Source organism: Triticum urartu, chromosome 1A, assembly GCF_056163025.1.
Source record: "Triticum urartu cultivar PI428250 chromosome 1A, HENAU_Tu73, whole genome shotgun sequence".
NCBI lineage: Eukaryota > Viridiplantae > Streptophyta > Magnoliopsida > Poales > Poaceae > Triticum > Triticum urartu.
In genome coordinates, this window is record NC_141873.1 from 588,646,931 (window position 1) to 588,661,716 (window position 14,786).

General features: G+C 50.2%; 1 protein-coding gene and 1 pseudogene across 2 annotated transcripts in view; both read left to right on the forward strand.

Annotated features, from left to right (window-relative positions):
• Positions 1 to 1,432: 1,432 nt before the first annotated feature.
• LOC125532399 (uncharacterized) lies at positions 1,433 to 7,011 on the forward strand (annotated as a pseudogene). The gene is made up of 8 exons (XR_015613986.1): positions 1,433 to 1,547; positions 1,944 to 3,008; positions 3,101 to 3,234; positions 3,348 to 3,744; positions 4,622 to 4,713; positions 4,899 to 5,094; positions 5,271 to 5,427; positions 5,960 to 7,011. The product of XR_015613986.1 is annotated as an uncharacterized LOC125532399 (transcript).
• Positions 7,012 to 8,543: 1,532 nt separating this feature from the next.
• Positions 8,544 to 14,786, forward strand: part of LOC147993179 (uncharacterized) — a 42,365-nt gene continuing 36,122 nt past the window's right edge. Inside the window, exon 1 of the mRNA XM_087539251.1 lies at positions 8,544 to 8,784. Coding sequence (XP_087395377.1) covers positions 8,544 to 8,784 — 241 coding nt within the window. The remainder of the gene's footprint in view (positions 8,785 to 14,786) is intronic.

The following is a 14,786-nucleotide window of genomic DNA, read 5'->3' on the forward strand; positions in this document are numbered from 1 at the left end:
TGCTCCTGAGATGCAGATCGAAAGGCTCGAGGGAGGTGAAGCTCCGATGGCTAGGCGCGCGGTCGTGACAGTGTGGGGAGGAGCAACGGGCAACAAGGTGCGGGTGGAAGGAAAGGGCGCGGAAGAGCGGCGGCGTGGCGTGAGCCGTGAGATTGGGGGATGCCGCCGACAGAAGAGACTGAGGAGAGAAGAGAGGTCTCTTTCTTCTGGACAAAGGAAACGACCAGTGATGGGGCAGCGATGAAGCAAACAAAAGGCACAACAGTGTCATGGCCACCCCTACTGCCCACGTGGCACGCACGAGCGAACGGCCTTGATGCGTATGTTAATGTGTTGGATTGTTGGGCGTTCCCCCGTCAAAACAGAAGAAGAAAAAAACATTGTTGCGCGTTGATCAATGAGGATAGAGGGGACAACGTCTTTAGTCTATCAGGCCAACTTCATCACGCGATCCCAAACGGACGTCCGTTTTGTCCGGATTCTTTCCGTTTGGGTAGGGCAATGGGGTCGTGTCCGGACGTGTTCTGGGATGCGGTGGCCATGCACCCAGCGCGCGGCCGCATCCGTTTTCCCCATTTTGTCTGCCTCCATTTTAAAAAGAGAGCAACATTTCAAATGTCAAGCCTTAGTTCATCAGGCCAGCGGCCCTAGTTCACTCCGGCAACAGAGCCAGCGGCCTACACGTCCATCGTCGGCAACACGGCCCTGCCCCCCCTCGTAGATCACATCCTCCATGAACTGGTTGTAGAAGGGGTCGTCGACCGGTGGCGTTGGTGTTGGCATTCCGTCGAACAAGACGCGGGGGGACGGCATGGTGCCCGTACTTGCTTTCTTTGCATCTCGACGGACGGCCCGCCGTCCCTGCTGGACCCAGGCGTGACGTTGAGGTCGATGACGGCCGAGGGGCGCGGTGTGGACGGCGAGATCACGCCAACGTCCGGCGACCCCGAGAAATGGGTCTGGTCGTCGTGCCTTGGCGGGGGAAAGCCGGGCAACATGGGTGTGGTCCACCACGTCGGTGACTGGCAGTGCGGAGGCCGGGCGAACGACGAGCCTGTGCTCGCCGGGCCGACAGCCGCTGCAGGGAAACCGGCTGGACGGCACATGCCAAGCATGAGGAGGGCGTGCGCTTTGTTGACAATGCCCTCCTTCTCGTCGACCGCGGCCTTGCGCTGCGCGGCCTCCATCGCATCGCGCTCGGCAGTGAACTTGGCCGCGGAGGCATTGCCCTTGACGACCGCCCTCCGGTTCCTCTTCTTTGCCGATTCCGCGTCTAACTTGACGATCTCCTCCGGCGTGCACTCCGACCGCGGCTTCCTTGGCGCCTTGGCCGCCTTCTTCTTCACCTTTTCGGGCAGGTCGACGGTCAGGCCGCCATAATTCGGCTGAGCGTCGGCCATGAACGGGGGAGTGAGGGGGCGACGGGAGGGACATGGGAGGGTTTGTGGAAAATGGCGCCAAATGGGGCGGGCAGGGGGTTTTGCTTTGTGCCACCGACAGGCGGGTCAGGGGAGGACAAGCGCGCGAGTCCCGCCCGTCCACGCGCTGTCCGTTTCACCCCAAACTCGGCGTAAATTTGGGTCGGGGATGGGTCGAAAGCGAACACGAAACGGACAAAAGTCCATTTGCTCCCGCGCGCTGGGCCGTTTGGTTTGTCCCTTTTACCCCAAACGGACGGGGCCGGACAAGATGGGGCCGCACGGTGGAGTTGGCGTGAGAGAACGTCTTGTCACAACAGACGCTTAAGTCCCTGCAAAAAAAAAAAGACGCTCAAGAGATGGATTTCGGACTGGTTGGGTTGATAAGAGTGTGATGATCATGCTGCTATGTCACAGAACGCAACAAGCGATGGATTCCGTAACCACTAGCACACGGATCGCGTGCTTCCTCGCGCAAATTAGGGCCCGTTGGATCGCTCATCGACTTATCCAACGGCTTCGCAGCTAGATTGCGACGTCACAAGTTTTCACCGCCGGTCCATTGCGCCTTCGGGAGTGGTAAAAGAAAATGGGAAAGAGAAAAATTTGAGTATCATTCCAATCCGCCGAAATCGTCGTTTCCCATTCTCCACCACCATCACCATCCGCCGCCGCCGCCGTGGCGCTCCAGGAAGAAGCGCAAGTCCGACCGAGAATCACCGCCGGCGGGCCTCGATCTCATCAACGCCCTCCCCGACGCCGTCCTCTGCACCATCATCTCTCTCCTTCCCACCAAGGAAGGAGCCCGCACGCAGGCCGCTCCGCGCCCCTCAACCTCGTCGCCGACTTCTCCCTCTCCTGGAAGGAGCGCAAGCTCGTTGTTCTCATCTCCAGGATCCTCGCCGAGCACCCTGGCCCAGCCCTCCTCTTCGAGCTCCCCGACATCCGCCAACGCCACCATGACACGCTCGACGGCTGGCTTCGCTCCCAGGCCCTCACCGGTCTCCAGATCCTCTACTTAGGGTACAGCGCCGATGATGACAAACACCGCATGCTACCGCCGCCCGCGCTCCGCTTCGCGCCCACACTCCGCGTTGCCACATTCCGCCGCTGCCATTCCCCGGACCTGTCCGGGCGAATTTTCCATGCCTCGACAAGTATGAGGTCACCATCTCGGCCTTGTCGGCGCATTCTCTGAATTTCCCACACCTCAAGCAGCTCAGCATATGCGAGGTCACCATCTCGGGGGACTCTCTGCGCAACATGCTCTCTGGCTGCCATTCATTGGAAAGCCTTTTTCTGGAAGGCATTCTCGGCGTTGCTCGTCTCTGCATCAGCTCCGCGACTCTTAGGAGCATCGGCTTCTCTGCAATAAGGCGGAGGGTGTTGGGGTGGGATTGTGATTGGGATTTCGCTGACCTTTTACAAGAGCTTGTCATCGAGGACGCTCCTTGCCTTGAGAGGTTGCAGCCCCTCTATCCAGGTTCTGGTCCAGAGACTGTCCGGGTAATCCAAGCACCTAAGCTGCAAGTATTAGGTGTGTTGTCGAGGCAAATATTCAAACTCTTCATTGGAACCACGGTTTTTCAGGTAACATCAGCCTTCTACAACCAAGCAATCAGAATTCACATGTAGTATGCAAGTGTTTTTTTTTTCTTATTTTGGTTTGTCATTTTCATCAGAAAATGATTCCCATCAGCGTGACAACCACATGCCCACCGTGAAGGTTTTAGCTATTGAATATGATGGCCCTAATCTTGATACACTAATTGGCCTGCTCAAGTGCTTCCCCTGCTTGGAGAGGCTGTATGTCATTGTGAGTAGTATTCTTATTTGCCTGTCTGAACTAGTATCAACATAAGCATGACTGACTTGTGCTCTAATACATTAACCAACTGCCATTACATTGTTGATTCTCTCCATCTACAGTTTAACGCACGGTCGCGGATGAAGATTGAAAGTGTGCAAAAATATGGCCCACTAGATCCAATTGAATGCCTCGAGAGCTATCTCAAAAGAGTGGTGTTGGAGGGCTACTCTGGGGACAAGCCGAATGTTGAATTTGCTAAGTTTTTCGTTTTGAATGCGAAGGTGCTAGAAGAAATGAAATTTGGATCCATTCACAGCCGCGACCGCGAATGGAAGTCTAATCAACACATGTGGTTACTAGTGGACAGCAGAGCTTCTCGAGACGCTCGATTCGAATTCACAAGTCGTTATTGTAGGCATAATGGCCTAGGTAACAGTCATACACATGACTTACCAATGGCCAATCCCTTCAAGTGCTTTGATGCTGCATGCAGAGTCGGCGCGGAATGCCTATTTTGTAAGTCAAAGTAATCCTCCCCTTATGAATCTCTGTTCCGTTGTGCTTGAATGTTACCCTACTTTAGTGATCTAAATGCTCTTATATTTCTTTACGGAAGGAGTATTTAGTATCTTTTCTGTTGATGTGATGTTGTAAGTTGTGAGCTGCTACACCATCAGCTTGCTTCTGTACTGGCTTTAGAAGGCAGGGCCTCTAATATTTCAAAAGCTATATTTTCTGTTTCGTTATGCTTGAATGTTGGTATTTGACTCGTTTTCCGTATATTTTGCAGTGGTTGTTTCTTTCCTGTGTGATGTAACGTTGTAATCTGTTTTTATACTAGCCGCTACTATGCTTCCGAAACCTGAAACAATCTCTCTGCCTGCTCGATGTTCAGACAAACACCAGAGAAAGTGGTGTGCCTCATTTTGTAACAGGAGAAAGCGTCGAGGTGGCCAAAAACCAGAGAAAATGAAATGCAGAGAAGAAAGAGAGCACAACCATATTTCGAACTGCCTTTGCTTTCTCTAAGTTTGGGCACCCGTGTAGTATGAACGCCTTTCTTATTTTTCGAACTGCCTTTGCTCCACCATCCTACAATTCTCTTTTAGCAAGAAACTCATATTTGCTGTAATATGAACTTAATGTCCGGATGTTATGATCTAATCTGGTCGTGCTTGGAAAGCAACGCCTTAAACTGTTATTCTGAAAAACAGGTTGCTGAAGCTGTTTTAGTCTGAAACTGGTGGTCTGAAAATTAGTTTGCTACGAAGTTTACTAAAGCCTCAGTTAGGACTTGTGTGAAACTGCAGTAGGACTTGTCTGGATTTTCATAAGTCAAAAAACTACACTGAACCTTCTAATGGGAACTATTGGTTTTGGTGCTCTGATTCAGATGATTCAGTTCTTCAACTCAATACTATATGCCGCTAGTGGAGAAGATAATGGGTTCAGTCTGCCCAGTTCAGCTTCATAGAAAAGATAATGGTATCTATTTTCTAGCCTACTGTAAATTGTTTCAAATAACGTGTGGAAACAATTCAGGTTGCATACGACAGAAAAATACATTTTTTGAAGGTTTTGTACACCATATTTCTTTTTTATCTTCTAATTATTAACTTGTGGCACGTGATGCCTAACTGCTTCACTGTTTCTTCTAATTCAACCCACAGTAGAGAAGAGCTGCAGTACCTGGATGTTGATGCAGAGTAGAGAAGACCAGGGTCGGACTCCTGGCGGTCGCTCCACAGTTCACTTGTTCAGAGTGTCGCCGCCTTGGACACAACGGCATGCGAATTCAGAACTTTTTTGCACTGAGACACGGGTTCAGGAATACCCAACAGCTGTTTGTTTCTGCTGCCTAACCTGGTGAGGAACCTGTTTGCATTGGCATCATGGTTATAAAATTCAGAAACTGTTTGATGCAGTGACATCAGCCTGTGATGTTTGCGCCCTTATTCTCGCCTTTACTTCAACGCTGCCAGCAGAGATACGGGTTTATTCTCTTACATAAATCATCATCAGGTATTTACGTGTCCATGCAGATGTGGTGGTTCAGCACTTGGGTTTAGTTATTCTGCTTAAAGTTTCAGTCCAGCAGCAGAAAATGGGTTTGTGTTTGAATGAGAGCGAGTTCTGAACATGGCGATGTTAATGCACCCAGACACCAGATGCCGGCGACAAAATTCTACAGTACATCGTGTAGGTATTTGCATGGTGCCAGCATGGCTACTTTTTTTGTTTCTTTTTTCAGTGTAGTAGTAATTATCGTGCATAGATGATACTATTACTACATATAACTGTCTGATTTTAACACCTAAAGAAAAGCAGAGGTTGAAGCTTATATAGCATTTATTTCACGAAAACAAGTTTCTGCATATTATATTGTTAATTTTCAGATTTCATACATAAGCTGCTGTCGTCTTTGCTTTGTGGTGGATGAAGAGGTAAACTGAACCTACTGTTCCTGTAGCCATGTTTATTGTGTCAGTAACGCTAGGAACAAGACATTTAAACACGTACTGGTCCCGGATTATATTAGAATTAGGAAGAAATTATGTTCCTCGCGTATGTCAGCTATGGACGCCGGCTGATATGATCATGACGCAAACATGTGCGCTTCTTGCAGGGTTTGTGTTATTCAGTTTCCATTCTCATTGAGTTTCTTTACAGGTGATGTTGCTCTACTTCAGTTTGTGCCCGTAATTCCTGAAAATTTTACCCTTGCATTCAGGGCAGGCTGCTCCAGTGATGACTGATGAGGATGGACACGCCCTTGGAATTACATGCTGGCAACATCTACACAAGGGCTATGTTCGAGAAATTCGGGGAGATTCTTTACAAGGCTGGTCAGTACAAGGTGGAGGAGGTGGATAAAGGTGCAAAGTACCTCGTGCATCGTTACCATCCAGAGAAGCATGACAAATGGTGCAGGGTTGTGTATGCCGTGGGAGTTGGCGATAATGGTAAGGAGATTATGTGCTATTGGCAATTTTGAGCAGGCGGGCACACTTGCAGCAGTCAGCAAGACCAGATTTCAGCTAACTCCATCACTTTTCGGCAATCGAACCTGTCCTGTATACACATGCTATATATGGAGGTTGTTAGACTTCGTGATGCAAACACAAGAGCCTATGAGGTGGCCATGGACTCTTCAAGGCAGCAATGCAGAAGCTCACGCCTGTAGCTGTTATATATGTGTGACGGACGGTATTGGTTTGGAAGACAGGGTTCGCGAGAGCAAGATCATGCGTAAACACTAGTAGAAAAGGGCCTAATGTGACGCACATTAGTCTCAGTTTGTAACTGAACCGGCATTAATGTGACCATTAGTGTCGGTTCCAACGGCTAGGCGGGTGGAGCTCATTAGTACCGGTTCGTGGTGTATCGGTTCGTGTCATGAACCGGTTCGTGCCATGAACCGGTGCTAAAGGGGTTGTGGCGGGCTGGGGCCCCACCAGCACTTTTAGTACCGGTTCATGGCATGAACCGGTACTAGAGTTTTTTAGTTGATTTTCTTTGTAGCTGTTTTTTAGTCCCACCTCGCCAAGCGAGAGGCACTCGCAGCGGTTTATAAGCCCTGAGTGTAGAGACGATGAAGAAGAGACGCAATGCTCATCTACACGTTGCTTAGCTTCAGGCCTTGAGGAAATGGTGTAGACTGCACGGAGCTATCAGGGTTTTGGACGAAAACAACACATAGCTTCGTGCCAAGTCACATACTGGGTTTGGGGTACGAACCGGTCCGACGCACTCTTATGTGTCATCGCCGCCGTCTTCCACCAATCCATCTTCAGAACATAAACCAACGCACCGACCTTGCCAGGCCGCTTTGCGACGCACTCTTATGTGTCATCGCCGCCGTCTTCCACCAATCCATCTTCAGAACATAAACCAACGCACCGACCTTGCCAGGCCGCTTTGCGACGCACTCTTATGTGTCATCGCTGCCGTCTTCCACCAATCCATCTTCAGAACATAAACCAACGCACCGACCTTACCAGGCCGCTTTGCCATCGAAGCCACCATAACGCCAGACAACGTCCTCCTCTTGCGCGAGTCTGTTAGAGATATATTTGGGATACATGTATTTGGTAGTCTAGGATTTGTAATTCGTCTCTTACCTTATCTCCAGGCGAGGCGTCTTGCCCTCCAAGTCTTATACTCAATATATACTCGTCCTCGAGTCTCAATAATACATCCATCATATTCCGCAACAATTTCTCTCTTTCCCTTCTAACATGGTATTAGACTAATCGATCCAAACCCTAGCCGCCGCCCGCCGCTTCCGCTCCACGCCGCCTCCGGGGCGGTCGGTCTCCATGATCGCCGCCGGGGGCCACGCCGCCCGTACCTAGGGTTCGTCCGCCGGTCGTGTCAACCGGCTGCCCTAGAGAGTCTTTTTCCCGATCCTTTGATCCGGATTTTTTTTTTCTTTTTCTTGCCGGTCGCTTTGATCGGCGTCTCTTTTTTGTTTTCCGATCTAAAATCGGTTTGCGTCGCTCACCGTAGTTTGTCATCTACATCACGCCTCTACTCCGACAACGGATCAGATCTGGATCAGTTGCTGCAGGATACCCGGCTTTGACGCATGCAACGGCGTCACATGGGCTGATGTGGCGGCTCCTGGCGCTGTCCTGCTCGTCCCGCGCGCGGGCATAGTGGACTGCCGCGTGGTGTGGTCGTCTGCTCATGTGCCAGAGGGCTGCCCATCCACACCGCTGCTACATCTTGTGTGCAAGTCTTCTACTTGTGCATCATGTGCATGTGTGCTTGCGTGCGGGTGTGCATGCATCGCACCACGCCGATTCCCTTCCGGCCGTACTCAGCGACTTCATCGATCTGCGAGCAATCGACTTGATCACTCGAAAGCACGCGATCTATTCCGTCTTCGTCGTGCGTTCGGTCTGATCAACCGCACGTGCACATATCGTTATCGAGTATCGTGCGTCTCTCCGTCGATCGAGTATCGGGCTGCCGCTGCGTCACCCCGTCGGGCCGCAGCACCGCCGTCTCATGGTTTTCTTCGCGGCTGCTTCGACTCGTATGTCGCCGCTACGTCGCCTCTTCGGGTTATAGTGCCGCGATACGCGGTCCCCGCTGCCGCCCCAAGGCCGTCCCTGCGGCTGCACCGACTCGCGAACCGCCGTTGCGTTGCCCCTTCGGGCCGCAGCATCGCGGCCCACGGTCCACGCCGCCACCCCGAGGTCTTCCCGGCGTCGTCCCGACCCGCCTGTCGCCGCTGCGTCGCCCCTTGGGGCCGTAGCGCCGCGGCCCGCGGTCCACTCCGCCGTCACCGCGCGTCGACCTTCCGTGGTATGCGCCGCGCCGTCTCCTTTGGCGCGGGAACGCCACCGTCCGCGCTGGTCCTCGTCACGCTGTCAGGGTTCTTCGCCTACTTCGAGCACGGACGCCGCACTCCTAACCTAGCCACCGCCGCCGCCGCTACCTTCATAGCCGCCACCGCCGCCCGTCCACCCCCTTCGTCTTCGTCCAAGCACCAGCTCGTTGCCAGCGTCGCCGTCATCTACCCCGACCACTTCGTCTACTCCGACCACCGTTGGTGGCGTCGGCCCCGCGCCGATGGACACCGCAATCGTCGTCGAGTTCTTCTCTGCTGGCCCCTCCGACTTCTCCGACATGGCGTACAGCTCTTGCAGGTCCCTCGTCTACGCATGCCCGGTGCTGGCAACACCGATGCGTGCCTTCATCCACGACGTGTCCCCGGGCCTGGCAAGCCTGGTTGGCGCTTCGTCAACTTCGTCTTCGTCCGTCTATGCATGCCCGGTGCTGGCAATACCGGTGCGTGCCTTCATCCACGATGTGTCCCCGGGCTTGGCAAACCCGCCGCAATGCGTCGTCAACAACATTTTCTTCCCGGCGCACCCCTACTTCGACACCACTACGCCCATGCTAACTCGGCGCCCTCTTGCGCCCGCGGCTCCATGGCGACTTCCTCGACACCGGCTACCCCGACTCGACACCGACCACGGCATTCTTCGCACGGCTACCTCGACACAGCTACACCACCCACGCTCTCGGCTACCTCGACAACGGCACAAAGGGCTATCATCCGCTTGAGCAACTCGTCGGCTTCCACTACAGTCAACGCGTCCGCGACGCGACACCGTCAACGATGCTCCTGCTACGACTGCGGGGGGGGGGGGGATGTCAGCCCGTCGGCTGCTACTCTCTCCAGTCTGACCGTCCGCGACGCTCCTGTTGTTCGCAACGCTACCGCTTCCTCCTGCGGGGGGATGTTAGAGATATATTTGGGATACATGTATTTGGTAGTCTAGGATTTGTAATCCGTCTCCTACCTTATCTCCAGGAGAGGCGTCTTGCCCTCCAAGTCTTGTACTCAATATATACTCGCCCTCGAGTCTCAATAATACATCCATCATATTCTGCAACAATTTCTCTCTCTCTCTCTCCCTTCTAACAGAGTCCATCTCCGCGCATCATACGCCGAGTCTCCACTGCACCACGCCGCCAAGATCCGCCGCCATCAATGTGTAAGATGAAGCACCGCTCCATCAAAGAAGCCGTCCACTGGTCCCTCGAGCCCGTGTACACCTCCAAGAATGACTCCCCAAGGGGGAAACGATACCAAAGCGCCGCCATCCTCCGATCTATTGATCTAGGGTTTCCCCGGAGGTAGCTATTCTTGAAGGATACATAATGTAATAGATGTTATTGAGGATGATCCATTAGCTATGTTTAATGTTTGGGGAAGTAATAACTTAGCTATCTTTAGGACCATCATGCTAGGACCATGAGAAAGTTCAGGCCAATCAGTTTATTGTATCATAGCTTTAAGATTTTTTTATAAGGTACTTACTGATAGGTCATCTTTACTCATGAATATGTTGATCTCTGCTACCTCTTGAGCACTGCGTTGGTTTTCCCTTGAAGAAGAAAGCGTGATGCAACAAAGTAGCGTAAGTATTTTCCTTAGTTTTTGAGAACCAAGGTATCAATCCAGTAGGAGGTCACGCACGAGTCCCTCGCACCTACACAAACAAATAAATCTTCACAACAAACGTAATAAAGGGGTTGTCAATCCCTTGACGGTCACTTACGAGAGTGGGATCTGATAGATATGATAAGATAATATTTTTGGTATTTTTTATGATAAAGATGCAAAGTAAAGAAAGCAAAATAAAAACGGCGCCAGAAATAGTTTGTTGTCGGGAGATTAATATGATGGAAAATAGATCCAGGGGCCATAGGTTTCACTAGTGGCTTCTCCCAAGAGCATAAGTATTACGGTGGGTGAACAAATTACTGTTGAGCAATTGACAGAATTGAACATAGTTATGAGAATATCTAGGTATGATCATGTATATAGGCATCACGTCTGAGACAAGTAGACCGACTCCTGCCTGCATGTACTACTATTACTTCACACATCGTCCGCTATCCAGCATGCATCTAGAGTGTTAAGTTCAAAAGAACAAAGTAACGCTTTAAGTAAGATGACATGATGTAGAGGGATAAACTCATGCAACATAATATTAACCTCATCTTGTTATCCTCGATGGCAACAATACAATACGTGCCTTGCTGCCCCTACTGTCACTGGAAAAGGACACTGCAAGATTGAACCCAAAGCTAAGCACTTCTCCCATTGCAAGAAAGATCAATCTAGTAGGCCAAACCAAATTGATAATTCGAAGAGCCTTGCAAAGATAACCAATCATACATAAAAGAATTCAGAGAAGATTCAAATATTGTTCATAGATAAACTTGATCATAAACCCACAATTCATCGGTCTCAACAAACACGCCACAAAAGAAGATTACGTTGAATAGATCTCCACAAGAGATGGGGAGAACATTGCATTGAGATCCAAAAAGAGAGAAAAAGCCATCTAGCTAATAACTATGGACCCGAAGGTCCGAGGTAAACTACTCACACATCATCGGAGAGGCTATGGTGTTGACATAGAAGCCCTCCGTGATCAATGCCCCCTCCGGCGGAGCTTCGGAAAAGGCCCCAAGATGGGATCTCACGGGTACAGAAGGTTGCGGCGGTGGAATTAGGTTTTTGGCTCCGTTTCTGATAGTTTGGGGGTACGTAGGTATATATAGGAGGAAGAAGTACGTCGGTGGAGCAACGTGGGGCCCACGAGGGTGGAGGGCGCGCCCAGGGGGTAGGCGCGCCCCTCTACCTCGTGCCCTCCTGGTTGATGTCTTGACGTAGGGTCTAAGTCCTCTGAATCACGTTCGTTTCGAAAATCACGTTTCCAAAGGTTTCATTCCATTTGGACTCCGTTTGATATTCTTTTTCTGCGAAACTCTGAAATAGGCAAAAACGGCAATTCTAGGCTGGGTCTCCGGTTAATAGGTTAGTCCTAAAAATAATATAAAAGTGTATAATAAAGCCCATTAATGTCCAAAACAGAATATAATATAGCATGGAACAATAAAAAATTATAGATATGTTGGAGACGTATCAATCTCCCTTAATCAATCTGCTTTCGTAAAAGGCAGATTCATTTTGGAAAGCATATTGCTCATGAAACCCTTCATTTGATTAACTCTTAACATGAGGAAGGACTAGTTCTGAAATTGGACTCTGAAAAGGCTGGCGATAGAGTTAATTTGGATTTTCTAATATATATTCTTGATTTAAGAGGTTTTGGTTATAAATGGCTTGTGGGTGTCTTCTGTAGAATGTTTGACAGGCGGGTTCTTGACAAGGGTTCTAGAATGTCAATTTGCATGTGAAGGAATAATGGGGGTCTAGAGATTCCCAATTGCAATCTGAGAGATGAGACTATTTGTTTGATAGGTTCTTGGATCAAGAGGTGCATACAGGGGGAGGGCAAAATTTGAATGTGTGGTAGCAAAGGTTTTTCGGAATGGGTTTGCTGAGAGTTTTTTATTTTTTTTGCGAATAGGGTTTGCTGAGATCTTTGGGGTGCCTGTTTCTCAGTCTTCCCTAATTGACGATCCGTGTTCCCTAATAGGCTTTGGCTTGTTGATTTTTGCAGATGTGAATATTAGTAGACGTGGGAGGGGGCCAAAGATAATGTTGATTTTGCAGCACGTACATAGCCTGTAGTGGACTAGACGATCCGTGTACTAGTGTACACCGGGCTACGCTCAATGATAGCCTCCGCCTCCGTCGCCGCTCTGGTTCCGAACCTCCTCGCCGCGTGATGAAGCGCCGTGGCCATGGCCTGATCTCCTCGCTCCAATCGCCGTGCCTATCCAATTCAATTCGAGCGTTATACGTGCCTATCGCCGAGAGAGAGAGAGAGGATGTAGCATGTACGTACCGTCCGGCAGGATCTCGGTTCGGCCTAGGGTTAGGGTTCCTCGCTCGCACGCCCCACCTTCTGCCGCCGCTTTTTAACATACGGCTCATGAGGGTTTGGGTTAGAATTGCTACTGTTGCTTCATCGTTTTTTATGATAATACGTGTCTCATTCGTAGTATTATAAAGATTAAAGTACAAGTCACGTAAAAACTGACATGACAAACTAAAAAGATAGTAGAACATCCTAAAAAAATATGTAAGGGAATAACAGACGCGATGACGCAATTCTGGTGGGGTGACGACGCCAACCACAAGAAAATGCACTGGTTCACCTGGTGGAAAATGTGTGTTCCCAAGAAAGAAGGTGGAATGGGATTTAGGGACATCCATTGCTTTAATCTAGCGCTACTAGCAAAACAAGCATGGCGTTTATTGGATGCACCGGAGTCATTATGTGCAACAATTCTTCGAGCCAAATATTACCCTGATGGGGATCTGTTAAATGCTACTTTAAAGAAGAAGGTCTCCTATACTTGGCAAAGTATAATGGAGGGTGTCAAAACACTCAAACTTGGGCATATTTGGCGTATCGGAGACGGACATAAGGTAAATATGTGGACTGATGCTTGGATCCCTCAGTCTCTTTCAAGGCTGCCCATTATTGTGAGAGGTAATCAGTTACTAACTAAAGTTTCAGATATAATTGACCCAACAACGGGACAATGGGATGTACAACTGATGAAGCAAACTTTTTGGCCGGTGAACGCTGAGAGGATCCTGAATATTCCTCCCCCATCTTTTGACATGCCTGATTTCTTGGCATGGCATCCCTCCAAGCTGTTGGAAATATGCCCTAGAGGCAATAATAAAGTATTATTATTATATTTCTTTGTTCATGATAATTGTCTTTATTCATGCTATAACTGTATTATCCGGAAATCGTAATACACGTATGAATACATAGACCATAATATGTCCCTAGTAAGCCTCTAGTTGACTAGCTCGTTGATCAACAGATAGTCATGGTTTCCTGGCTATGGACATGGGATGTCATTGATAACGGGATCACATCATTAGGAGAATGATGTGATGGACAAGACCCAATCCTAAGCATAGCACAAGATCGTGTAGTTCGTTTGCTAGAACTTTTCCAATGTCAAGTATCTTTTCCTTTGACCATGAGATCGTGTAACTCCCGGATACCGTAGGAGTGCTTTGGGTGTACCAAACGTCACAACGTAACTGGGTGACTATAAAGGTGCACTACAGGTATCTCCGAAAGTGTCTGTTGGGTTGACACGGATCAAGACTGGGATTTGTCACTCCGTATGACGGAGAGGTATCACTGGGCCCACTCGGTAATGCATCATCAAAATGAGCTCAAAGTGACCAAGTGTCTGGTCACGGGATCATGCATTGCGGTACGAGTAAAGTGACTTGCCGGTAATGAGATTGAACAAGGTATTGGGATACCGACGATCGAATCTCGGGCAAGTAACATACCGATTGACAAAGGGAATTGCATACGGGGTTGATTGAATCCTCGACATCGTGGTTCATCCGATGAGATCATCGTGCAGCATGTGGGAGCCAACATGGGTGTCCAGATCCCGCTGTTGGTTATTGACCGGAGAGTCGTCTCGGTCATGTCTACATGTCTCCCGAACCCGTAGGATCTACACACTTAAGGTTCGGTGACGCTAGGGTTGTAGGGATATGTATATGCAGTAACCCGAATGTTGTTCAGAGTCCCGGATGAGATCCCGGACGTCACGAGGAGTTCCGGAATGGTCCAGAGGTAAAGATTTATATATGGGAAGTCCTGTTTCGGGCATCGGGACAAGTTTCGGGGTTATCGGTATTGTACCGGGACCACCGGAAGGGTCCCGGGGGTCCACCAGGTGGGGCCACCTGTCCCGGGGGGCCACATGGGCTGTACGGGGTGCGCCTTGGCCTACATGGTCCAAGGGCACCAGCCCCAAGAGGCCCATGCGCCTAGGGTTTCAAGGGAGGAAGAGTCCTAGGAGGGGAAGGCACCTCCTAGGTGCCTTGGGGAGGAGGGATTCCTCCCCCTTGGCCGCACCCCCCTAGGAGATTGGATCTCCTAGGGCCGGCGCCCCCCCTTGGCCCTCCTATATATAGTGGGGGAAGGAGGGCTTTCATGACACACCTTTGGTTGCCTCCTTCTCTCTCTCCAACACCTCCTCCTCCATAGTGCTTGGCGAAGCCCTGACGGAGTACTGCAGCTCCATCACCACCACGCCGTCGTGCTGCTGCTGGAGCCATCTTCCTC